The 26,326-nt window shown below is 36.1% G+C and overlaps 2 protein-coding genes and 1 pseudogene across 2 annotated transcripts; 1 reads left to right on the top strand and 2 right to left on the bottom strand.

The window, feature by feature from the left end:
- Nucleotides 1-11,037: 11,037 nt before the first annotated feature.
- LOC143550960 (ethylene-responsive transcription factor ERF025 pseudogene) lies at nt 11,038-11,559 on the bottom strand (annotated as a pseudogene).
- A 6,028-nt stretch (nt 11,560-17,587) lies between these two features.
- LOC143550971 (cytochrome P450 87A3-like) lies at nt 17,588-21,087 on the top strand. Its single transcript, XM_077041515.1, has 9 exons — nt 17,588-18,038; nt 18,952-19,273; nt 19,342-19,491; nt 19,750-20,001; nt 20,080-20,169; nt 20,280-20,358; nt 20,448-20,554; nt 20,724-20,851; nt 20,934-21,087. Exons 1-9 carry the CDS (start codon nt 17,839-17,841, stop codon nt 21,025-21,027), a joined length of 1,422 nt encoding a protein of 473 aa, XP_076897630.1. The 5' UTR covers nt 17,588-17,838; the 3' UTR covers nt 21,028-21,087.
- An 83-nt stretch (nt 21,088-21,170) lies between these two features.
- Nucleotides 21,171-24,608, bottom strand: LOC143550970 (replication factor C subunit 2-like). Its single transcript, XM_077041514.1, has 7 exons — nt 24,290-24,608; nt 23,095-23,201; nt 22,899-23,000; nt 22,604-22,799; nt 22,362-22,490; nt 21,486-21,680; nt 21,171-21,413 (listed from the first exon to the last, which is right to left on the bottom strand). Exons 1-7 carry the CDS (start codon nt 24,458-24,460, stop codon nt 21,306-21,308), a joined length of 1,008 nt encoding a protein of 335 aa, XP_076897629.1. The 5' UTR covers nt 24,461-24,608; the 3' UTR covers nt 21,171-21,305.
- Between the last annotated feature and the right edge of the window lie 1,718 nt (nt 24,609-26,326).

A 26,326-nucleotide genomic window follows, 5' to 3' on the forward strand; every position in this document is an offset into this window, starting at 1 on the left:
TGGCCTGCTATGTTTTTTTTTTTTTATCATCTTTTCCTAACTGCTTTTTGTTTTTGCAGTGTCGATTCGAATGATCTGTTTGTTCCGCGGTGGAACATCCGCCGGGGAACCACCCTTCGGACGGCTGTGGACTGCGTCGAGTGGGCGCGCCACGCCGCCCCCAGTGGTGCACTGGGAGAAGCTATGTCAAGCTACCAGGAGGGTAGGTTGACAAACGAGCTTCGAATTCTCCTTGCCCGGATGCAGCCGCGCGTCGAGCTGCTTTGTCGTGAAAACGACAAGTAAAAAGCAGCTCGTATCCAAGAAGTAGCTCAGGCGCGGGCTGTCCGGGAGGAGAACAGGAGGCTCTCCGCCGTTGCTGCGGAGAAGGAGAAGGCCTTCAAGGCCCTTGAGGTTGAAGTTCAGGCCCGTCTCGAGACCCGTTCCAAGGCTGCCCAAGCTGTTAACGAACAGCTTTGGTTAGCTAAGGAAACCGCTCGGAACGCAACTGAGAGGGCCACCAGGGCTGAAGCTGTTGCTGAGCCTCTACGCACCGAGAATGAGGAGCTCAAAGCCAAATTAGAGAGGCTCCAGCAGGCTCATGACGCCTTGGCCATGGAAGGCGCCAAGAAGCTTCAAGAAATCTTGGACCAGAGGGGTATGCTTGACCATACTGAGCGTAAGCTAAAGGGCGTTGAAGAGGCTGCTGCTAAGGAAGTGTTGCTTGCCAACCTTAACAAAAGTGAAGCCGAACGCGCCCGTAACCAAGCTCAAGCTGCCCTCCAGGAGGCTCTGGTTACCAAGGAATGGCTTCTACGAGAAGCGTTGTCGCAGGTAAGCTTAGCTTCATAATGTCTTCACGCTTTTCTTTATACTTAGAAAAGGTTTTGATACTTGTATTTTTGTTTTGTAGGTTGTGCATCGGGTCTTCACGGACACATCATTTGACGATGCCATGAGCGCAGCCCTCAACGCTTTTCATGAGGATGGGGAAAAGGCTGGCTTCCTGCTTGGTCTAGGGTTCGTTGAGAAGGGCATCCCGCCTTCTAACTTCCCTTTATATGATGTGGATACTGAAGTTGCTTATGACCAAGCAGTGAACCAGTATGCTGCCTTCCCGCATCCAGTGGTGGAGAAGGTGAACGAAGTTGCTGCTGCTGATGATGGGTTAACCTTCTCAAGACCTTCCTTGAACCGCCACAGCCAAGCGATGGTGCGGGTACAAGTGGGTTTGGAAGAAGTGGTCCTGAAGCTTGAACCTTTAGATCCCTTTCCACTGTTAGGATAGGTTTATGTTTTTGTATAGATTTACACTCTTGTAGGCGGGTAGATACCCGGCCATTCTTGTAATACTTGAATTTTTATGGAATGTAAATCCTTTGTGCGGGTAGGACCGTCACTCTTGCTTTATAAACGTTATACGACTTGCTCATGCATATTATAGTTTAATTTGGCACTTGTTTTGCCGCATAAACAATATATGATTCGCTTGTGCATACTTTAGTTTAACTTAGCAATTTCTTAAGTACTTTGAATAAGTTAACCTATCAACGTGGCAGATAATAGGTTAAAGTTTTTCTTCCTCTTTCGTGATTGTGAAGGTAAGACCGTCACTTGCACTTAGTAGGATGGCTAAACTTTACCTATATCTGACCTGCGTGGAGATTTTCCTCATTTTTTCCTTGAAGATATTTTCTAAGTGTTCTGAATAAGTTAACCGTTCGACGCGCGGTTGTCAATAGGTTAAAGTTTACTTTCCTCTATCATGATTTGTGCGGTTAGGCCCGGCACTTTCATTTAGTGGGATGACCGAACTTCACCTATGACTGACCTGCGTGAAGGTTTGCCATTTTTTGTGTTTATGCGGGTTTTGCCACCTTCCGTACGCAACGATTTCTTCACACTTATTTATGCGGTGAAAACCGGCATATCAGTGTTTTGAATAAACTAACCGTTCGACGCGCGGTTGTCAATAGGTTAGTTCGGTGTCCTCTATCATGATTTGTGCGGTTAGGACCGGCACTTTCATTTAGTAGGATGATCAAACTTTACCTATGACTGACCTGCGTGAAGGTTTGCCGTTTTTTGTGTTTATGCGGGTTTTGCCGCCTTCCACACGCAACGATTTCTTCACACTTATTTATGCGGTGAAAACCGGCATCAGTGTTTTGAATAAATTAACCGTTCGACGCGCGGTTGTCAATAGATTAGTTCGGTGTCCTCTATCATGATTTGTGCGGTTAGGACCGGCAATTTCATTTAGTAGGATGATCAAACTTTACCTATGACTGACCTGCGTGAAGGTTTGCCGTTTTTGTGTTTATGCGGGTTTTGCCGCCTTCCACACGCAACGATTTCTTCACAATTATTTATGCGGTGAAAACCGGCATATCAGTGTTTTGAATAAATTAACCGTTCGACGCGCGGTTGTCAATATGTTAGTTCGGTGTCCTCTATCATGATTTGTGCGGTTAGGACCGGCACTTTCATTTAGTAGGATGATCAAACTTTACCTATGACTGACCTGCGTGAAGGTTTGCCATTTTTTGTGTTTATGCGGGTTTTGCCGCCTTCCACACGCAACGACTTGTTTTCCCACTTATGTATGCGGTGAAGACCTGCATATCAGTGTGGAAAGTTCATTAAGTATAAATGTAAGACCATCAGCGTCAATGTGATAAGGAGAATCATTTCCATTAGAAGTGGCTCTGGGCCTTTTCTTTTACAAGTTTGGAATTGATCTACATGCAGACTGTGTAATTGAGCTTCCTTCCGTGTTCTTGGGAGTGTCATCGAGCCTTTCGAGCCGATATGCATTTGGTTCGGAATCTCGTTGTTTACGCAGTATGTAGTCTTCGACATTGAAGCTGCAGTTTTATTCGTGTTTTCCCCAACTGGGGTTTTACACGCATTAGCCTGCTCAGCGTTCATTACGCCACGAGGTGCGTGAGCGTCCCATCTCTGACAAATGCTTCGACGATGTCCTTCAAGTCTACGCATTCTTCGGTGTTGTGGCCTCTTGTCCTGTGGAAGTCACAGAATTTGCTCTGATCAGCGTTGTGACGCTCTCGGATTATTGGAGCCTTTGGCCATGGGAGTCTCTCGGTGTCGAATATCTCGGTGACGCTTTTGGTGAGTGACGTCCATCTGGAGTTCCGGTTTGACGACGGCATGTTATCCTTTCCGCCTAACCGAGGGTGCGAGCCGGATGAGGTGTCAAAGTTTACCCTTGACTGCCAAATGCCTAGCTTCCTCTTTTTGTTTAGTCGGGCGGTAAGGACATTGTTTTCTCTTGTTTTCTGGATGTAGAGGTTTGTGCTCTGGGGAAGATCTCTACCCAGTTGCTTTTCCGTTTCCGCGAAGCGTTTAGCTGCTGTCATGATGGCATCCCATGTGGATGGCATGCCATCTTTACCCGTTAAGGTGCGGATGAGCTCTGGGTCTTTTGTGCCCTGGATGAAAGCAGCGCGAACAAGATCTTCGCTAATATTACCCAGACTTAGCTTCTTTGAGTTGAAGCGAGTGATGAAGTCTAGCAAAGATTCATCTTCCTCTCGAATGCAATTGAGGATTGTCCATTGCTCTTCGGTATACTTTCTTTGTTGGCTGAAGTGTTGGCTAAACTTCTGTTGGAAGTCTGCCCAATCATAGATGTGGTGGACCGGTAGACGGTCAAACCACGCTCTAGCTGCTCCAACCAACGTCATCTGGAACATATAACACCACGTGGGTTCCGTCCAGTTGCTGACGGTTTCCCCCGCTATGAATCTGTTCAAATGATCGTCTGGGTCGGATATACCATCATAGGTGCCGATGTTGGACATCTGTTTGACACTTCTTGGGGCGATTGCTTCCGCAATGTCCCTTGCAAACTTGGAGGTTCCCGCATTTGTAGCGGTTGGTCTGAAGGTTTTAGAGAAGTCACGTGGGTTTCCACCAGCGTTTTTTGGTTTGAAGGTTTCTCCAAAATTCCTTCTTGGTTGGAAGTCCGTTTCCTTACGCTTCCCTTTCGCCTTATGGCGAGGGTTTACGTCGGTGTCGGATTCCTCCGAATCATCGTCCAAGTACTCGCACTCATTGCTCATGTTGACCTGTTGTCGAGTGCTTCCGAATTCGTCAGCCTGTTGGAGTGAACGTAAGCGTTCATCCAACTCAGCTTGGAATTCCCTTTGACGTTTTTCCGCCCACGCTTTAACTTGTTCAAGTGTTTGGCGGGAGGGCCTCGTCTGTTGTCTTTCCACCTGGGTATCAATGAATCCCAGGGGAGGATTGTTTACTACACTTGCCCCGGCTCGGGTAACCGGGGTAGTGTTCGTAAAATTTACTGCATTTGCCCCAGCTTGGGTAACCGGGGTAGTGTTCGTAAAATGTGTGTATTCGCCGGTGTTCCCCCCAGTAGCTGGGGTTGTGGTTACCGGGGTTTCTTGGTTACTCCCTGGCCTGGGGACCGGAGTAACGTTAACCATCTTTTCGGAGGTTTTGAAAAAACTGAATGAATTAGTTCTAGCTTTTATGCACGGATGGTGCCAATGAAGAAACACTAATTGACCCCGGGCAGATTACGGATAATCTGGGGGTTAAATAGATGTTTCCCACGAGGGGTTATGTCCGGCAAAGATGGTTCTTCTGGTGACCTGCAAAACAGACACCGTGAGCTCGTCACTTAGAAGTGGGGGGGGGTTACCTCCTTGTGACCACCCTCCGGCGTGAGAATCAGACTAGATATTATATTAATATCTAGTACTGATATTATATTAGTACTAGATATGGTTGGTAAGTGTACTGATATTATATTAATATAATAATTTTATCTGTGATAATGAAAGAAGATGGTGCCTCATTTTTACATGTGATTAAATCTAGTAGCTTTTCAGTTGTGGCAAATATATTGGACCAAAATACAACACTTCATGTTATGTGAGATTCATCTTATATTTGGTTTTAAGTTTATGTATCTACTCATTGGACAGCAAACCACCGTGTCAACTCAATGTCTAAAGTGGCAAAAGCCAAAGTAATGAATGTTTTCTTTTCTTTTTCTTTTTTTAAAAATTATTTTCTCTTATAAAAAATATGAAATAAACATGATAGACATTGTAGTGTGGTAAAGAAATTTGGTGTGACGTTATATAAAAAGTTTATATTTGTAGAAATAAGTGAGTGTGAAGACGGACGGGTTGTATCATATATGAAAGATTAGAAGTCATACGAAGTTTGGGTCAGACATAATAAAAATTAGGTAGGACATTATATAATATATTATATTTATAGAAATATGTGATTGTATTTGTGTGAAGGCGGGCGGATTGGGTCAGATACGAAGTCGTACTAAGTTTGAGTCGGAATTAAAAAAAAGTTTAAATTGATTCGGTTTTTATTGAAATAGGTTGGTCACTTAGATCCAGTAAAAGTTGGCATTGTAAAGTTTTATTTTACCTTAAAAAAAGAACGAGATTTCTTGCAGAATAAATAAATATAAAGATGAAAAACAACAAATCTTAAGAGAAATCTTATCTTTATATAAATTATTTTGTAGCTCGTAAGTTTAATTTTGAAGAGTAGGAAACTCAAGTATATTTTTTAGTTGCATGATAAATGACTTGTGAAATGCTTGAATTAAGTCGATACAGTTTTATACATGAAAACCATTACCATATAAGACTATGTGTTCTAGTATAATATTACTTAAACAAATTTAGTATTATTTATATATAATAATTGTTTTTTTTCTTTTTGAACAACCAAAGATTAGAAAAACAAAATCATATATGTTATTTCAGTGTATGATATTACATATCGTTCTTAAAACACTTATTAAATGTGTGATAAAAAATTATAGGCATTTAATTATTTATTATATTTTCAGATTCAATTATACATCAAATCTAGAAAGATTGTTTCTTCAAAAAGATATATTACGACAATACTCCACTTTCTTATTGGGCCTCACCTTTTCGGCTATTTTGGATCAAACATCCATATCCGTGAGTCAAATATCCAAATAACACTTCAAATAAAAATTGAATACATAGATGAAAACAATTTCATCATTTATTTAAAAAATATATTTTTTTTTCGTTTATGAGTTTAATTTTTGTTTGTTTGATGTTGTTATGTTTATGAGTTTAGTACTATTTTCTCACTCTTCATTTGTGAAAGATCTCTTATCGTGTGAGTGCGATTTTATATTAAAACAAGAGAATTTTATGTTGTTTTCTTGTATTTAAGATTTTCAATTCGGTTTTTTGAGTTTGTGGTAAGAGCATGATTTGAGATCATAATTTAGTACTACGATGACAAAATCTTAAGAACATAATTTGAGATCGGGTCACATGATTTCAGTTAATTAAATTTAGAAATCGACAATGACTCTTTAGTTCTAGTTATTTATTTATTTGAATTTGGAGAGCCCCGTTGGCTTACCCTGGTCAGACTATGTTGTCTTATCCGAGTCCACGCTGACTTTCAAAGTTTGGACTGGGCGTTCCCCCGGGAAACCATACCGCCGACTGCCACTTGACAGTTGTTGTGCCACCACAAGAGTAGAACTCTCTAACGTGTAACACACGGTGAGACAAAAACCCGGGTGAGATCAGGGTTCAAACAAACAAACTATGCACAAACCTAGCTCAAATCCGTCGTTGGCAATATCCACCCAAAGAGACGCAAATGGTAATCAAACTTGAGTCTCCATTATAAAAATCCAAGCCTCTTGCCACCTGGCCACAAGTGAAGATGTTTTGGATCTTAATTAGAACTACAATTTAAATAATTTAACAGTTCTAATAATTTTAAATAACATCTAATGCCTCAAATATCTAAAAATGTATTTGGATAGTTTTTGGGTTCAATCTTTGGCAAAGCGGAGAAGAACTAGTCCATCCACTTAAGCCCAGGCCCAAAAGAACCTTGGAAGCTTATGTGAGACTGAGGCATTAGACAGTAGACATATCCATATGGAGGTGTATAAATCGGGTTTTTTTTATAATACCCAATTTTGGGTATAGAACTGTGTTCGGGTATTACTGGGTATTAGAAAACTTGGTTTTGTGTATGGAACATGTTCCTGTTTTCGGGTATTTTTACAAATCGGGTTCGGTTTCGGGTACAAGTTTTAGTACTAAAATGTATACCCTATCGTGTACCCTACGGGTACGGTCGGGTAGTAAAATCCAGATATAAATAAACCTGATTCCAGTTTTTTTTCGGGTCTGGGTCTGGGTTCGTGTTTTTGTACACCTCTACATCCATGTACTGCAACCCATAAGCACCATCGACTCATTTGTTTGAATAAATAGCATAATAACTGTTTCTTTTAATTTATATTCTATTAATATTTGCTTGACTTATTTAATAATATTAGTAACATAAAAAATAATTAATTACACGGATGATTCATATGGTATGCAAACATTATGGTTTTGATAACTATGACGTCTAAATGCATTATACATCATGTGATGTTTAGTATGCCAATATTTGCTCTTGCCCAATAGACCACCACTCCATTGATGTCTAAGTTAATATATTGGTGGTAAAAGATCTAACTTTTTGGTCACATAAATAAAAAGAGAGAAAAAAAGTAAATGAGCACTGATGAGAAGTTTTCTTTACTTGTTTTATTCATCTATAAAACTCGATTTTCCATCAACGCCCAAATGGTCACTTTCTTTTTCTTGAACCAATGTTACTCATATCGTCGTCTCAATCGAGATTGATCTTCCTTCCCCTTAATTAGTTGTCAGGGGTCATGGGTTTATATGATCCCCCCCCACACGGGGTATGGGAAAAGACAGTGGGGTGCGTCAAGAGGTGGCCACCTGTCTCTTATAGACTCGATCAACGACCCGCCACATTCTTTGTGGACTAGCAATCTAACGGGCTTTCCCACAAAATGTGACATTTCCCCGATCCTTTGGCCCAGTTGTTCACATCTACTTCGAGTGCCCTAACCACCCGATTACCTTCATAAACCCACACGCCCGACTAGACCCGGCCAATTCATCATGAATTGCCCTTAATAAAGGAGTTATCCAAAACCTTAAGCACATTTAGACCTCATAACGTAACCCTAAAGAGACTTGGACTTCCAATGATTGGTACCTTGGTGACTTAAAACTATTTTTTTTTTGAACTCCAGTCCTTTCATTAGCAAATGGTTGATCATCAATCATCACCATTCTACACCCACCAACTCCTATACGTCTTTTCTGGAATTTGAATCAACTCATGTTGTTCAAGGCCTTCATAACCCATCTCAAAATATCGTCCTTTTCCCAAGGCATTTGAATCCCGTATATAGAGCTTTGATACCACTTGATGCACGCATATGCGTATTTGAATGCCTCAATAAGCAAGTAGTTTCATTCTAACGAATCAAATCAAATGATGCAATTAACAAGCTAAAAGCTTACAAAGTTTTTATCAAAAGTAATCAATTACTCATAAACCAATCAAAACCCTAACTTATACTAAACGAAGTGATAAACTAAGAAACAAAAGCTTTCAAAAGAAAGGAGCAAAAAATAATCATATACACAAACACGAAGACATCTTTTTTTCACGACCTTTCATTTCAGTAACCTAGTCGGCCTGGATTGCTTCTCATGCGAATCCAATTTTGGTAGTGACTTAATCCACTGATCAAAAGACCCACTACACGAATACATTACATATAAACCCGTGAATGCTTTATGTACGTTAAATTAACATAAAACTCATGAAGTTATACGTTATAGGGAAAAGTTACAATGTTGATCGAAATGGGTTACTTAGGTCTTAAAATGGTGGCATTTTCAACTTTACTTGTTTAATGTAGTGTTTTTGTCCGCATATATATGATTGGGATTTCTTGAATTATATTAATCGATATACTTATAAACTTAATAGTAATAGTAATTAGTAATACTAATAATATTATTATTATTATTTAAGCATGTGTCACCTTAATCGACCAATAGAAAGGGTACTCATTTTTCGGTAAAGTTGAAATAAAGTTTCTCGTTATGAATGTGTTTTTTTATTTCTTAATTCGGGTTTTTTGCTTTATTGCTTTTGCATGTAAATAATACACAATAGTTTTAAATTTAAATGCCAACAAATAGTAAGAATGTAAAAAAGTAAACTTTTTTATAAGTTTTATTGGAGAAAAAGATTCAAAATGGGGGCCAAAAATTATAATCTATCATGAAAATAAATTTGGCACTTCACTTTTGTGAAATATAATACATGTTTTATCATTTGTGACCATCATATCACATCACTTTATTATTTTCTCAAATTTTAATAAATTATTCCCATGATTTAAACGTGACATTAATATAAGCACTTTCTCAGTGTATAGTTCTCTTAGACCATTCACGATAAGAAGAAATAAAACATTTAGAATCGTTTCTAGTCAGCTGACATATGAGATATTTGAAAGAGGATTAGATAGTTAGATGGAGAGCGAGAATCAGATCCCTATAAAACTGGCATTGATACATTTACGATTTTATGTCCTTTGCAGGGATTCTTGGAAATCATCGGATTATTTATATACCGTTTGTCGAGTAGCGTTATTAGTTTGGCAAGGTATAGAGAATGGGTGTATACTTTACCCAATCTATGCCTTTTCTACTATTGGGGCGTTTGGAAACTGCGAACTAATTGAATCTATATCAATAAAACCACTTTGGTAACGGGTAAATACTTTTTTGAAAATCATGTATTGATATCAACCAATATGATAATTAAAGTGGTTTAGTTGTTAGATCTCATATCCATGATATGAGAATAGATGTAGTATGAAGTTTCATGTGATTTGAAATAGTATAAAGTTGATTTGTGAATTAAGATGTTTAAATATTTCATAATAGAGTGTAAGCATAGTTATTAGTATATTTTAGTGATAGATGTTGTAGTTTGAAATGGTATCCTAGTAAGGTTTAAAAAACTGAGTGGAAGTCACGCGTTAGTATATGATCTAGTAGAATGATACGATCAATGGTTGTGATTATGTCGATCTAAAGCACGTATGAGAAGTTCAGAATCGAAGACATAGTTAAAATCAAAAAAAAAGATTTGAGCTACAAACAACATAGGCGTACATTAGACTGAAATCCCTATGCTAAAAAACCCCGTACTATGTTGGGTTCATAAAATTTCGAGACTATTCATGTTTTGAAGTGAGAACTTGTATGTAACGTGTAAGTATGAACTTATACTCTAACTATACAAGCAAGTTTCTTGTTTTGACTTAGGTAAAGTTCACAAATGATATGGTGGATGATGATCAAGTGCTTGAGACGAAATACAAACACGCGTCTAATAGTTGGATTCCTATCTTTGTGTCGAGAGTTGTTTAATTTGTCGATTTTTTAGGAAAAAGAAAACCCTAATATTTTGCAGTATAATTTGTTGACATGAAAATATCATGGTTTCTTCATGTATATGGACCCGCTTTAATTTTATAAATCCATGTCTCTTAAAGACTAGACCCATCCAAATCATGTTAATATGATCATCATTGATTTAAACTAGTGACTTCCCACCCATTTGGAACTCACCAATGAAATCCAAAAGAAACTGATCGCCATTGCCCTTTTAGTGTACATTATACTAATTGTTTCAACTTAATTAGACATGAACACCTGGTATCAGAGCGAGTTATAAATGAAATTATGCTCTTGACACATAAGCGACACGGATGTGCATATATGTACGTATGAGGCAAAAGTTAACATAGCTTTGCAAATAGAATGCTTACAAGTTACAACTCATACATGCATGCATACATACATACTCACACATACGAGAAGGTTCGATTAATAAAAACCACTAACATACTTGAAAATTCGTAAAAACCATTTTTAAACACTAGACCATTTAAATATACATATTTATTGAATTGAACCTCAATAACCAACAAACTTAATTACATACTCTAGGGTATCTACCTAGATACTTATTATGATGTTGACATAACTTGTAACAATAATAGATGACAACCTTTTATATATATATATAAACACAACCTTGATGATCAATCATACATATATGCATGCATAATAATACATACTAGTAGTTCCACAACTTGTCACAATCCAAAGAATCCACCGAAGAGGATTCCTCCAAACGCGGAGGGCTCATCAGCATTCCTTCGGCCATATCCACCAACAAATTCCACATATCAAAAACCTCTTCTTCGTCCACAAACTCACTACGTTCATCAGAGTTTGACAAACTCTGATGATCAGCCACTGCAGAGCTGGGCTTCATCAGCTCAACTGCAGCACTAGCTGCACTCCTTATGTTACCAGGTTCTGGCAATGCTGGAACCTGGTACGACTCAACTAAATCTGGGAAGTTTAACATGGCACTACTGCCTTTTAGTGACAAAGCCGCTGCATCATATGCAGCGGCTGCCATCTCGGGAGTTGGGTACGTCCCGAGCCATATACGTTTGCTTTTACGCGGCTCTCTTATCTCGGACACCCACTTCCCCCTACGACTTCGTATTCCTCGATAAATTGGATGTTTTCCCGATGCCGCCGGAATATGGCGGGTTGGAGAGGCGGCAGATGAAGAAGATGTGCTCATGATGGTGGTTATGGTGGTAACTAAGGAGGAGGAGGTTTATAATTTAGCCATTTCTCCCACTCTTGTTATATATAGGCAAAATATGGGTTAAAAAATAAATTAGATAAAACACATGCCCTAATGGTTTTATATATTATTATATACAGTATATTAAGTTTTTAAACTTTTTATAGTATAAGAACTAGTGATTTAGTATATGCATGCATTATATTAAGGCTTTGTAGTGGCGAATCAATGCGAATTCGGTCGGTACTAGCTACATTCGTTACGATGTTGGAACTAAGACAAAAAACACAAAAAGATAGAATAAAAAATGAGGTAGGCTGTCTATCGATAAAACTCGGGCGTTGATCAAACCCGAGCGTTGTCGGTCCCGGGCGTGGTGACTATGCGAATTTCCGTCATTTTTGTTCTGATATCGGAACTTGACGGTGGCAACACAATTTCGTAAACATAAATTCGTAAGTTAAAAAATTAACATAAAAAAACAAAAACAAAAATACATCAATGACATAACACAATCACTTAGTGCCACGTGGACCTATTGGTGTTATGCGACACCAAACTTCACATTTGGTCTATATAATAATAATGTTGTGTTTTACTAAAAATGAATAGAAAGATAAAAACATCACTGACGAAAATGAGAAGCTTTAGAAATAACAGAGATGACGAGAGTGATAAAACCAGACATATTAAAATGACAGTTTACTGTATCTAATGTTATACAAGTGACACAAAACTAATAGTTGAGTTACTATTTACCTAGTTTTATCATTTATGTATATACCTATAATAAATTAAATTTGTTCCTGCATTTTGATATATGTTTAATAGAATATTAAATAATATATAATAAATTAATATTTTGGCATAAATCTTGTGAAAAAAATGCTCTAAGTGAAAAAGGTGAAAAAGGATCAGTCCATGTTTATAAAACCCAAGCCCAAAAGAATCATGGGAGATTCTGGGACGACCCATATATCAAATGGGCTGTAAAGCTACACGTAACACGTGTATAGCTTCCAACCCGACCCGGTCACAAATCGGTTCGGTTCAAGACACAACTTGTCAGTTCGTGACAAGCTTGTAATCCGATTCCCTCAAACAGGATTAGACTCGATCCAAAATGGTTTGATCATTCCGAAAGTTCTTGCATCCAAGCCGGTTTTAAAACCAATCTGGTTTCTTCAAAACCAGTTTTGACCTTGCCTTGACCAACCCAAACTGGTTTGGGATATAACCTGTTTCGTGCATGGCTATCGGTAGCTAAGCCATAAATCCCTAACTTTTATAGATTGGGTCATTGAATCTTGATTAATGGACATTGATGCTATAGGTACGAGTACACACCCATGCACAATGTAGTTTAAAGAAGGTTTAGATTTCGTTTGATCCACGATTCTATTCAAAAGGAATTCGATTTTGTTAAAGTAAATAAGATTTGACATAACGGAATTCGAAACTAAAATTTGTTAAAAGACTATGGAATTTGAAAATTTAGAGTTTGTGATGCATTTTTAAGTAACAAACCACTCTCATCCTGTTAGGATCCTCGGCTATAGCAAATACTCATAATCATGAACACTTGACACAAGGATTTATGTGGTTAGGTCTAAGCTAATCTAGGGTTTCCAACTTAGAAAACCATATAAGTAAACAAGCTTAAATAAATGAACATAAGAGACGGCCATAAGCCTCTCATGTCTTCAATCTTCATTGAGTCTAGCAACTATCGTCTTGTCTTCATTTAAAGATGGCCTAAATCCAGAATGAACCTTCACAAACCCAACAACCACCACCACCGCCACAAGCGTATGCTATTTTTATATTGTGATTTAAATATATATTTATAATTCCGTGTGTTTCTCCAATGTTAATGGTAAATAAAAATGATGATATTACCATAGCATGGATCTATGATGCTTCTTGCTTAAATTTGTCGTCAATTCCGTGTCGGCTAATTCTATATCACTAACTTTTATGAACTTATAATGTTATTTAATTCTATCTCAAAATTCCAAACAAAATATACAAAGCTAACTGGGTGTCGGTAAAGATCGATAGTTATCACATTATTGTCAAAACTAATTTTTTTGGACAGTTGCAAAAAAGTATATATAAAAATAATAACGGTGTACATTTAAATATTTTCAGATTTTATTCTTCAAAGTTATCAACATCATAATATCATATTGTATAGAGACAATTAGTACCTTGTTTTTAGACATTTTGTATATTATGTTTTATTGAATGTACCTATTTTGTTTTGTGAATAATAACTATTAGGTATATTATGACAGTTAGTCAGTTACTATATTAAAAGAATACAAATAATAGGCTAATAGCTACGTAACAATAAGTCATAACTTATAGTCAATTATTCTGACCTATGTGACGATTAACGAAACAATTTGTAACATATTATACACCAATTGTCTGGTTTATATAAGGTGATGTTAAACGTACCCTCAATCTTTAACAAATTAAGATATGGCCTTGCCATTAACCCTCTCACAATGAATGGTATATTTTATATGTTGTTTATCAAGTGTTTTTTAATGCACAAACCTTAAGTGCATTCTTCGTTAATTATATTCGTATTTAAGGTGTCATGATCAAGATCTTCATTTTCACACTTGTTTTTGTCAATCAAGCGGTTTTCACCGTTGTAAATTCTATTCTTTAAAAATAGCTTAACCGTTAGAGAACCTCCTCTCATACTCCGAGGTTTGGTTTGTTAGCTAACGATTCGACATTATAGGTTTATGATAATTTATATCTATATATATCTCTACATATGTTATAATGTTTATGTTGGATCTCAATCCATAGATCTGTCTAAAGATGTAGGACCTGTGATGACCAAAAATACAAATTTGTTTTTCAGTCCAATGCACTTAAAAGTCTTAAACTACATATATACCATTCCTTTTTGCTGTAATTAACATGTATTAATATTCAAAGTGATTATAACTAAAGCAACTAATTAACTAGTTTCAAAAGCTGTCATTCTTAATAATTATGTAACACACCGTCCAACTTAAATATCCTTTTTTTTTCATATACTTTATAGTATTCCTGTTTTGTTCTTTTAGATCCCAAAATTCCGATCTAAAGCCAAATAAAATAAATTATAACTAATAGTTAAATAGTATAAATTGGTAAAAGTCAAAAGGAAAGTTCATGGAGTTTAGAGCTGAGTTTGACTACAAGGAAGACGTGTTGAAACTTAATAAACAACAGCAGACAATGATTACGTATACCCATGATCTTGTTTTGGGACATAAGTATGTAAGTAGTGTAAATTATATGATAATTAATTGGCAAGTAGTGTAAATTATAAATTATATGGGTCGTATAACTACTTCATAACATATTAAAAGTCATACGATCCGTATGACATTTTTCACATATGTTAAGGGCACGTATAACCCTTGGTTTTTTTCTTTTGTACGAGCCCATGTACCCGTTAGTAGTGTTCGTATAGCATGCATGTATACAAGGGGTTGGCAAAACGTACACATCTCTAGTTTTCCATTGTACTCACTAAGGCTCTCTCCAAGTGGCTCATGTAGCCACTTGCCCGTGGCTCGTGTGGCCACTATATGCACCACATATAGCGTTCAGGCCTCCCCACGCATTTGATGGCTTGCTCCCAGATAAGGGTGTTGTGTTTGGTTTATTTAATTGTTTTATCTTTCTCACAAATCAAATAATTAAATATTAAAATATGGATTGCATGTAAGAATAACGTGTATGGTATTGTTATAGATAAAAATGTGACTTGTGAAATAACTAGTAAAATGCTTATGTGACATGTATATTGAGTTATTGACTAGGCATGCGCATGGAAAAAATAAGTTGTAGCGTTACGGATAGTTAATAGCATCAAATAAGTGTATGGAAGATATATTTAAAAAAATCTATAATAATTTTGTTGTTGATGGAATTTAGTGGGTACGACGATTATCATTTAGCATAACCTATATATGATATATAATTCCATTCTTTTAAGCAAGAGCACTCACATGGTCACACTCAGTGGGATCACTCATACCCATACATGCACCATGCACGTGAGCATGTATAATTATATACACACTCATTTATACTGCTTCTTGGTCGTACACTATTTAGTAAAAAGAAAAGAAAAAAAGAGAAAAGAACTCGTGGCTCAAAAAACACACCATGGGTGGTGCTCTATGTGAAATTTGACTTCAACTTCATGACTAAATTAGGGAATTTCTAAGATTAATTATGGCTTTAAACTGATTATTAATTTCATGTATAAATGCTTCTTCAGATTTATAATCATAATCACAATTGAGTTGGCAGAACGTTATTATGACATGTGTCGCAATCGGGCTACATATTTGTATAAACAATGATAAATGGCATATGTTGTAGTTCTACACTTCTTTTTTATGTTTTTTAGGAATGACTATCTTTGTTGTAATATGATTAGGCTAAGGTGGAGGCACACTGTCAGTGCATGACCATTCATTGATACTGAGACTCCAACCTTAGCCTAAACATGCATTGTGTGACTTCACCTTAGCCTAATCGTATTAGCAAAGATACATAAAATGAAGTATAAGGAACGGTAGAGCTCATTCATTTTTCGTTTAGGCGTCTCTATAGCCTGATAGCCCATTTGATGTCTATTTTGAGAATATTTTAGTACAAAAACTACTAATCCACTTAATATATTTTAGAAGTTTGAACACAGACTGGTTTGGTACAAAAGAATCCATAGCCATCTATTCCAAATCAATGGTGATGTAATTAGATTATGAAGAATATTACTATTATCCTATAAATGTCTTCCAAATATGAACAAGTATCTAGCAAGAAATCAAAAAACTGAAACAAATCTGTTTTTTTGCTAATTTTTAATATTGGTTCCATACTTAAAAGAGTCAAACATATTCTACCTACTCCTACCTTCTATAATCTATAACTTATTTCCCAACCATCAATTTTTCATAACACAACTTATAGAATATATGAATAATCCAAAGTGTATCCTAGAAAGACAAGAACCACATAGACTACCAAAAAAACCAAATATATTAGGTGGATATTGTTCTTCACTTTCAAAGATTAAGCATAAAAAAGAAGGAACATCATGTAGACATGATAGAGAAAAAAATAAAAATTTAATGGCGGACACAGACCCCCTAAATCTACTCCTACTCGTGTTGTCTATTTTGTGGGACATGAACCCGCATCAACTTGGCATTTTGGTGGTAATAAACAACAGATGCTAGTAGGCCTAGAGGCAAGAGGTTATCGGGATAGAAATTGGATGCAATGATTAATGTGATGTACCAAATGTTTAAAGTTAATATATACCGGGTTGTGTTCTTAGATGCATAAGTTCCTACTCACTCCTGAATGTCCTTCGGTACGCCATGTCTCAAATGAAAAAAAAAAGATTGAAAATAATAATAATATGTAAAAGTATTGAGGAAAAAAAACAAAAATAGTACATATAATATTTTGAATATGTTTGTGAATTTAAAAAAAAAACAAAAAAAAAATCACACACACACATTACTAATAATATTAAAATTTCTCTAATTTATAAATTTTGTATACATAATAATAGTAATAATAATAATAATAATAATAATAATAATAAGTTTCTATCTTTAATATAATGTGTAAAAAATTAAAACATTACAAATGCATATATGAGTCCTCAAGCCGACTCAAGGTTTTTACGAGCCGAGCTCAATTAAGCTTAACAACAAACGAGCCAGACCAGCTCGTTAATTAACTTCTAGCCAGTAGCCAACCTGGCTCAGCTCGACTCGTCAATGCCAGAGTGCCCCACTGATCAGGAGCATGGTTATTCCCCTGATGAGTCTATGTCTCAAATCCTGGTTCTTGCGGATCCTAGGACGCCGCACGACGCTCACAGAGGAATTAAAGTACCCATTGACCAGAAAGGGGTGGCCAGCAGACAAAAGATGATGAACATATTCATTCTTTTTATATCTCCCACCACTTGTACAGCTTTCTGATAACTCATAACTAACTAAATAAACCAACATCATAAACTTATAATATACCACTATATTTAAATAGTTTCCAACTTCTACCATGTCTATATAAATACTTCATCTCATGTTAACTCAATACACATCCCACCACTTCCTTCTCTCATTAATCTCTCTTTCCCAACTCTGCCACCTTTTAACTCTCCAGTAACCTTCCGCCACGTGCACGCGTCTCATTCGTTAAAATAATATATTCACACACCAGCTAAATATGTGGCATGTGAGCCTGTACATTGCAGCCACAATCATGGTAACCATCACACATTGGTTGTACAGGTGGCAATATCCTAAGTGTAATGGTAACCTGCCCCCTGGTTCAATGGGCTGGCCATTATTAGGTGAAACTATGCAGTTTTTTGCACCTAACTCTACTTGGGACACACCTCCATATATTAAAGAAAGAATGAAAAGGTAGTTATAGTAGTTAAAGTTTGTTATTAGTTGTTGTATATAACAAGTTGGAGACACTGCGTGTTGCAGTGGCTCAAACTTGATAAGCGAATGTACCCTAAAAGTGGAAACTCGGTTGGTATTGGTTTGGTTTGTTATGGTACCATTCGCTATAGTATATGATGTGTGTAACATGTCTAGTTTAGCATTTCAAGAATACTAAAGTTTTGTGGCCAAAGTTGAGTGTTTTGGTGGCTAAAGTTGATAGTTTAAAACTTTTCATGTTGCCTTTTAATATATATATATATATATATATATATATATATATATATAAAGTTTGGTGGTCAAATTTAAAAGTCTAAAAAGTTGCCTTTTGATATATATATATATATATATATATATATATAAAAGTTTTGTGGCTAAAGTTAGAAAGGTGAAAAGTCTTAATGTGTAAATGTGTTGGTGGCCAAAGTTGAAAGTCTAAAACTGTTAATGTTGCCTTTTAATATATATAAAATTTTTGTGTCCAAAGTTGAAAGTCTAAAATTTCTCTAATATAACATATATAAAAGTTTGGTGCTCAAAGTTGAATGTCTGAAAGTTTTATGGCCAAGGTTGAAAGGCGAAAGGTGTTGGTGTGTAAATGTTTTGGTGGCCAAAGTTAAAAGTCTAAAACTTTTAATGTTGCCTGTTAATATATATATAAAGGTTCGGTGGTCAAAGTTGAAAGTCTGAATATAAAAGTTTGGTGCCCAAAGTTGAAATCTAAAAGTTTTGTGGCCAAAGTTGAAAAGTGAAAAGTCTTGATGTACTAAAGTATAAAACTTTGGTACCCGAATTTGGAAAAATATTATTATTATTATTATTATTATTATTATTATATGATCTTTTACATCTTGATAATCTTATTCTAACACAAACTTTTGAATTTCAGATACGGGTCGGTGTTTAAAACGAGTTTAGTAGGGCGGCCCGTTGTCGTGTCAACTGATTCTGATCTTAACTATATGATATTCCAACAAGAGGGCCAGTTGTTTCAAAGTTGGTATCCAGATAGCTTTACAGAAGTGTTTGGAAGACAAAATGTTGGATCTTTGCATGGGTATATGTACAAGTATCTCAAGAATATGGTGTTATGTTTATTCGGGCCCGAAAGCCTTAAAAAGATGCTTCATGAAGTCGAAAATGTAGCAACAACAAGTTTAGAGAAATGGGCTGGTATGGAATATGTTGAGTTGAAGGAAGCAACTGCAAATGTAAGTCAGTTATTTCAGTTAATGATAACTTATATAAAAATCTTGACTTTTTTTTTTTTTTTTTGCAGATGATATTTGATTTAACTGCAAAAAAGTTGATAAGTTATGATCCAGAGAAGTCGTCTGAGAATCTGAGGGAGAATTTTGTAGCTTTTATACAAGGATTAATATCGTTTCCTTTAGATATTCCTGGAACAGCTTACCATAAGTGTCTGCAGGTACGGAAAAAAATAAGCGGGCCGGGTTGGGTGGGTAACGGGTTGAGCTGGATTCGGCCCGTTTTACTTCAAAAATATTGGGCTGACCCAATAACACATTTATAATAATAATAATAGTAATAATAATAATAATAATAGACTTTTGGCCCGTTTGACTTGCTCCCCTTTTGGCGTTTTTAATTGGCCCGTTTGACTTCTTTGCGAAAAAAAGTCAGCTCAAATGACTTACTTTGATTTAACTTTCTTTAACTTAACCAGGGAAGAAAGAAGGCGATGGCAATGCTGAAAAACATGCTTAAAGAAAGACGGGCTAATCCTCCAAAAGTCAAAAGTGATTTCTTTGACTACGTACTTGAAGAACTAGACCGCGGTGATTCGATCCTTACAGAAGCAATAGCACTAGACTTAATGTTTGTACTATTGTTTGCAAGCTTTGAAACAACTTCGTTAGTGATCACAGTAGCTGTCAAGCTTCTGAAAGACAATCCACGTGTGTTGCAAGAATTAACGGTTAGTGAAAACTGAAAACTTTTTGGTACAAATTAAAAAATGAGTTAGTTGATGACTTGATCTTGATATTGTAAACAGGAAGAGCATGAGAATATAATAAGAAACCGGGAAAATAAAGAGTCTGGACTTACATGGAAAGAATATAAGTCGATGACATTCACGTTTCAGGTGTGTTTAATAATCAATATTTTACTTTTAAAGTTGTCAGTAAAGCAGACAGTATTGGTTGGTATAAAGATGTTTACGGACTTGTTAAAACCAATTAATTGATGTTGTAGCTTATTAATGAAACGGTCCGTTTGGCTAACATAGTTCCCGGAGTGTTCAGAAAGGCACTAAAAGATATCAATTTCAAAGGTAAATACTAGATTATATTTAATTTATTAATTATTATAAATAATAAAAGTTTCCGAATGTAGTTTCATATGGATGTCGGATTTTTGCAGACTATACGATACCAGCTGGTTGGGCGGTAATGGTATGTCCCCCGGCCGTCCACTTGAATCCCGACAACTATAAGAATCCGCTAGAATTCAATCCATGGAGATGGGAGGTAAGCTACTTGTAACTTCAGGCCTGGTCCAATGGGCTCCGGTTCATCCAAGGTCGGCCCACTTCTATAATGGGTCGTTATGGGATATTTATTGAATCGGGCCCGATATGAACCTACATACAAAAATTTTATAAAATTAAAACTTACTAATCTTACTCATTTTAAACAGAAGATGGATCAGAAAGGCGCGTCGAAGAATTTCATGGGTTTCGGTGGTGGAATGCGGTTTTGTGTCGGAACGGATTTTACTAAAGTCCAGATGGCAGTGTTTCTTCACTGCTTGGTCACCAAATACAGGTAAAAGGAAATTAATTCCATATGTATGTCACTATGCCTATATGTAGAAAGATACTAACATATTTTTCTCCGGAATTGACAGGTGGCTGACAGTGAGAGGAGAGATTATACGAACACCAGGTTTACAGTTTCCGAATGGATTTCATGTTAAGATCAGCGAAAGACAAACAGAATAATGCGGAAATATGATCAAGAAAGTAGACAAAATATTTAGGGCTCTTGAATAATATTGTTCAACATGTAAAGCTCCATTCTTTTCAAGTGCCTCAATAGTTGAAAACCTTAGAAACTTACACAAACGATGAAAGAAACGAAAAAAGTACAATTTTTAGCACGGTCACAAAAGAGTCATGTAAAACTGGCAACCACGGTCACAAAAACAAAAAAAATACAAAATTAAAATATCCCGCATAGCCACACGCTTCATATCGTTTGTACAATAACCTAAAGTTTATTAAGCCTTGGCTGTGAGACAAGCAAGTGAGAACTTAGAAAGCAGGCCGCATAGTTGCAGATATGAACCGACTCCATCACAGATTCTCATATGAGCAAATCCAGTTTCCTGCAAACAAACAAGTTTCAGATCATGTGTATTCTTACTTTGTATTATTATTAATATTATTATTATCGTTACCTTCATGAATTCCAGTTTGAGATATTCCGCCATGTCATAGTTTTTTATGATTCTGAAAAGGGTTGTGATGATGTCAGTTGGAGAGTAGCCCAGATCATACAGTTGCTTTAGACCGGAACAAGCATCATCGAATCTTCCCTCGATTACATTGCGAACCATGTTTTTCACATGCAAGGGATGAGGCTGGTCACACACCTGAAAACCCGAACTCTTAAATTAACCCGGTAAACTAAATTTAAATGAAGATAATATCTGTACAGGTTGATATACACAACCATTAGAAAATTCCCATATATCAGTCTGCATACGACTGTTTTAAACACAAAAAGTTAAATCATATGCAGATCAATTTTAATGAGAATTGCTAAAACTTACATTGTGTAATCAGTTTGGTTAAAGAAACATACATAATCAAACCACCTCTTCACAATGACTGTTTTAATCTGTTTGCTTAACATTTACTAAGAAAAAAGTCAAAACTCACCAAAATATAACTATTTTTTAGAGAAATTACTTAGATGTGCCAAGCCTACACTAAATGGAATTTATCAGATGTGGCAAAATAGTAAATTTGACCAATTACTTATGAATGTGCTGGCTTGGGATATACTTCAGTAACAAGTCAAGCAGATAGAATTGAAAAATTGCCCAAAATGTGTTTTAAGCATATAATATCCTTAATCTTTTTATTAAATAATTATTAAAAAAACACAATTTTCTGTATCTAACTTTTTGACGAGCTAGTTTATTTATTAAAAAAATATTAGACGAAGACTTTTTCAGGTCAACACAACCCACCAAACACCCACCTGGCCCATTTTGCAACCTCTACGGTATGATTGTATAAAATTCAAATAGCATGTACGACTTTATTACCTTAAAAACATTTTCTTGGTTGACAAATCGAAATCCAGCAAAGGTGGCTTGTAAATTATTCAACGCTTGTCGCATATCACCATCAGCAGTAAAAATAATCGCTTCAAGCCCTTCTGGGACATAAGGCACCTACATCAGTTATAAAGCATTAACCAATTATGCATCTACGAAAGTTATAATATAAACTATTAAACTACATTTTTGATTTTTCACATCAATATGACAAAACTATTAAAATTTACCTTTTCAGCATCGACCACAATTTTGAGACGGCCAAGAATCTCATCATCAGACAACCTGGAAAACCGTACGAGCGCACACCGACTCTGAATGGGTTCAATAATTTTTGAAGATGTGTTGCATGCAAGGGCAAAACGAGTAGAGTTGGAATATATTTCCATTGTTCTCCTTAATGCTTGTTGTGCTCCAGATGTCATGCTAAATTACATATTTACATTCCATTATAAAAGGCATAAGAAAATAATAGAATCGGATATTACAAAAGGAAAAAAAGATGGTTAGTAGGTTACTAATCACCTATCAGCTTCATCCAAAATAATAACTTTGTGTCTTCCAGCAGGTAATGTAACTTTCATTTGTGCAAACATCTTGATTTTGTTTCTCACAACATCAATGCCTCTGGCAGATAAACAGCAAAGAATAATTAGCTTATAAAACAAAACCACTAATTGGAAATTATTTTGTAAAAAAAAATAGTTAATAATCTCCAGACCTGTCATCTGATGCATTTAGCTCTAAAACAGCCTCCTTGTAAGTTGGTCCAAGTAGCTCATGTGCGAGAGCTAAGATGCTAGTAGTCTTACCAGTTCCAGGAGGACCCTGAAAACGAGAAAAATAAATAAATATATATTACTGAATACAAACAGACAACTTTGCATGTGTATGCTACTGCAAAATGTACGAATCATAATCGTAAGACATAAAGTCTTTAAATTGGAACTAAAAAAAGACATCAAAAAAGCGAACCAAAACATACTTTACTCTTTCATTTATTTTAGTAAATTACTTAAAAGAATAAAATAATTGACAGAAAACACCTTCCTTAAAAAAAAAAAATCTTAAACAAGAACTAGAATCTGATACAAATTTCTTAAGCCCTAAACATAAGATTCTGGTGTATCCCATAAGATTTAAACATATGTTTTATGTCAAGTGAACCTCAAAGAAGCAAAAAACAAAACTTGAATAAATAAAATACACAAGGAGTTAAAATTATTAGTTCAACTAAAAACACATCTTTTCAATTGTAGAGAAAAACACCAACACAAACTTGGCAGCCGGACCAAACTGTGTAATTAATCGACCAGAATTTCTTGTTTGAACAAAATATGATATAAAATCAAATTTTCTTAGTTCCGACTACTTTGGTGTAAATTAACAAAAAATGATTTAAAATCAATTGTTCATGGGATTAACTTATACGTAAATTAACATATGAATATGAATGTTAAGAAAAACACCAACACAAACATGGTAGCCCGACCGAACCATTTAACACTGACCATTCCCGGTTACCCAAATCAAAAAAAAAAACATTGCTTGTCTTCATTTGTGTTCATCCGTTAGCATTCATGAACCATTCACAAACTTTATTTCCTTAATGAACGAACACAAACATAATATTTGCTTCGCTTAGGTGTTGTGAAACATTCGCTCGTCATTAAACGTCTTGCTCCGTTCCGTTCCGGCCCTAACTAACAATTTACCTCAACTACCTCCAAATCAAATGGGTCTAATAAAACTTCCAACTTTAACTCAAAAACGCCACACCACACCACACCACTTAAAATAACAAACAAAAAAGTGAAAAAACCATTGACGCATTTCATCGAACACCTCATATGCACAACCAAAAACCAACCAATTAACCAACTTTAACACAAAACAAAACCAGGTAGTTCACTTACAGCTAGTATCAAATTAGGCATGTTACCATCTCGAGCAATCACTTGGAGTCTTGACACTGCATCTGCGTTTCCAACAATATCTTTCACCTTCGTTGGTCTAAACTTCTCAACCCATGGGATCTCGTAGCCGTGGCTGGATATTGTTGATGATGAAGAAGAAGAAGAAGCCATTGTGATTTGTTATTGCTGGTTAGAACTGGTTTAGTATTGTGAGTATGAAACCCTAGATGTTTGTTTTGGAGGGAAAATTGGGAGGGGTTATTGTTATGCTCACCCCCAATTTATTTTGGGTTTTGGGTTTTGGAAAGTTTATATTTTGGGTTCGGTTTTGGTTTGATATTCGGGTCGGTTCAGTTAACCAGTTTATTTGCTCACACCTACTAAACACTAAACAGTATACTATATTATTGTAGAGATGCACAAACCGGTTTAAAACTCAAAACTGGTTCGGTTTAGTCAACAAAAGTCAAAACCGGTTAAAGATTGGTGTCGGTTCGGGTTGAAACCGGTTTCTCAACCAGGTTATGATCGGTTTCGGTTCGGGTGTTGATCGGGTTTTGGTCAGTTTTGGGCGGTTTCAGTTCGGTTAACCGGTTTTGGGGAAGCAATTTACAAACTGGTTTCAAACCGGTTTGGTTTCGGTTCAATTTTCGGGTCGGGTCCGTGAACAGGTTTATTTGCCCACCTCTATTATATTGAATGCGTACAATTTTAACAATTAGTTAACAGGTTTATTTGTTCACCTCTACTAAACAATATACTATAATTTAGTTACGTACGTCATCGAATGCGTGCAGTTTGTTATTTGTTACTTCGTTAGGCATGTTATTTTGTTTTTAGTAGTTAGAAAGCTAATAGTTGATTGTTTAGTAGGTTTCAGATCACAAAGAGTTTTTGATGTTGGGTTTTTATGTGAAAGCGAAACTACTAAAGTTTTTCTAAATTTGAATATGTGCGGATTTGTTTATCAAATTGAAATGCTAGAATGGTTGATTTGATATTGTTTTGTAGTAACTATACTATATGTATTGTAGCTTACTATGGTATATTTTCAATGTGGTATACTGTTTAGCAAGTTTTAAAGCACATGAAGTGTTTGGTTTGATTTTTTAGGCGAAAGAAAAATTGCTAGAATTTATGTAATTTTAAATTTGTAATGGTTCGTTATCAAATTAGAATTTCATATTGTACTCATGTTATATGTGATGTTATATGCTAGGACTTGTGTAAATTTAAGGCGCAAAGGAAGACCAAAAGGCATAAACAAAGCGCAAAAAGCACAAATGGAGCTTAAAATGCACAAACGAAGCTTAAAAGGCACAAACAGAGCCCTTAAGCACAAACGAAGCTTGAAAGGCACAAAAGGAGCCTAAAATGCACAAACAAAGCCCTTGAGGCATAAAAGGAATCCCAAAATGCACAAATGGAGCTTAAAAGACACAAATGGTACCAAAAAGACACAACGGAGCCCTAAAGGCACAAAGGGTGCTAAAAATGCACAAACGAAGCTCAAAAAGCACAAACGAAGCTTAAAAGGCACAAAGGGAGCCTAAAAGGCACAAACAGAGCCCTTAAGGCACAAACGAAGCTTGAAAGGCACAAAAGGAGCCTAAAATGCACAAACAAAGCTCTTGAGGCATAAAGGAATCCCAAAATGCACAAATGGAGCTTAAAAGGCACAAAGGGTACCAAAAAGGCACAACGGAGCCCTAAAGGCACAAAGGGTGCTCAAAAGGCACAAACGAAGCTCAAAAGGCACAAAGGGAGCCTAAAAGGCACAAACAGAGCCCTTAAGGCACAAACGGAGCTTGAAAGGCACAAAAAGAGCCTAAAATGCACAAACAAAGCCCTTGAGGCATAAAGGAATCCCAAAATGTACAAAATGAGCTTAAAAGGCACAAACGAAGCTTAAATCGAAAGTAAGAACATTATTCGAAGCTTGAGTTGTGGAGCATGTTGCATGTTTACCAAACTTGTGTTACGGTGGTTGGTGGATTAGACTTTTAGATCGAAGGACAGGAGACTTTAGACGGAGCA

The sequence above is a fragment of the Bidens hawaiensis genome, unplaced genomic scaffold (genome assembly GCF_021521415.1).
Source record: "Bidens hawaiensis isolate Kalapana, Puna unplaced genomic scaffold, B.hawaiensis_p1.1 tig00016205_1, whole genome shotgun sequence".
Taxonomy (NCBI): domain Eukaryota; kingdom Viridiplantae; phylum Streptophyta; class Magnoliopsida; order Asterales; family Asteraceae; genus Bidens; species Bidens hawaiensis.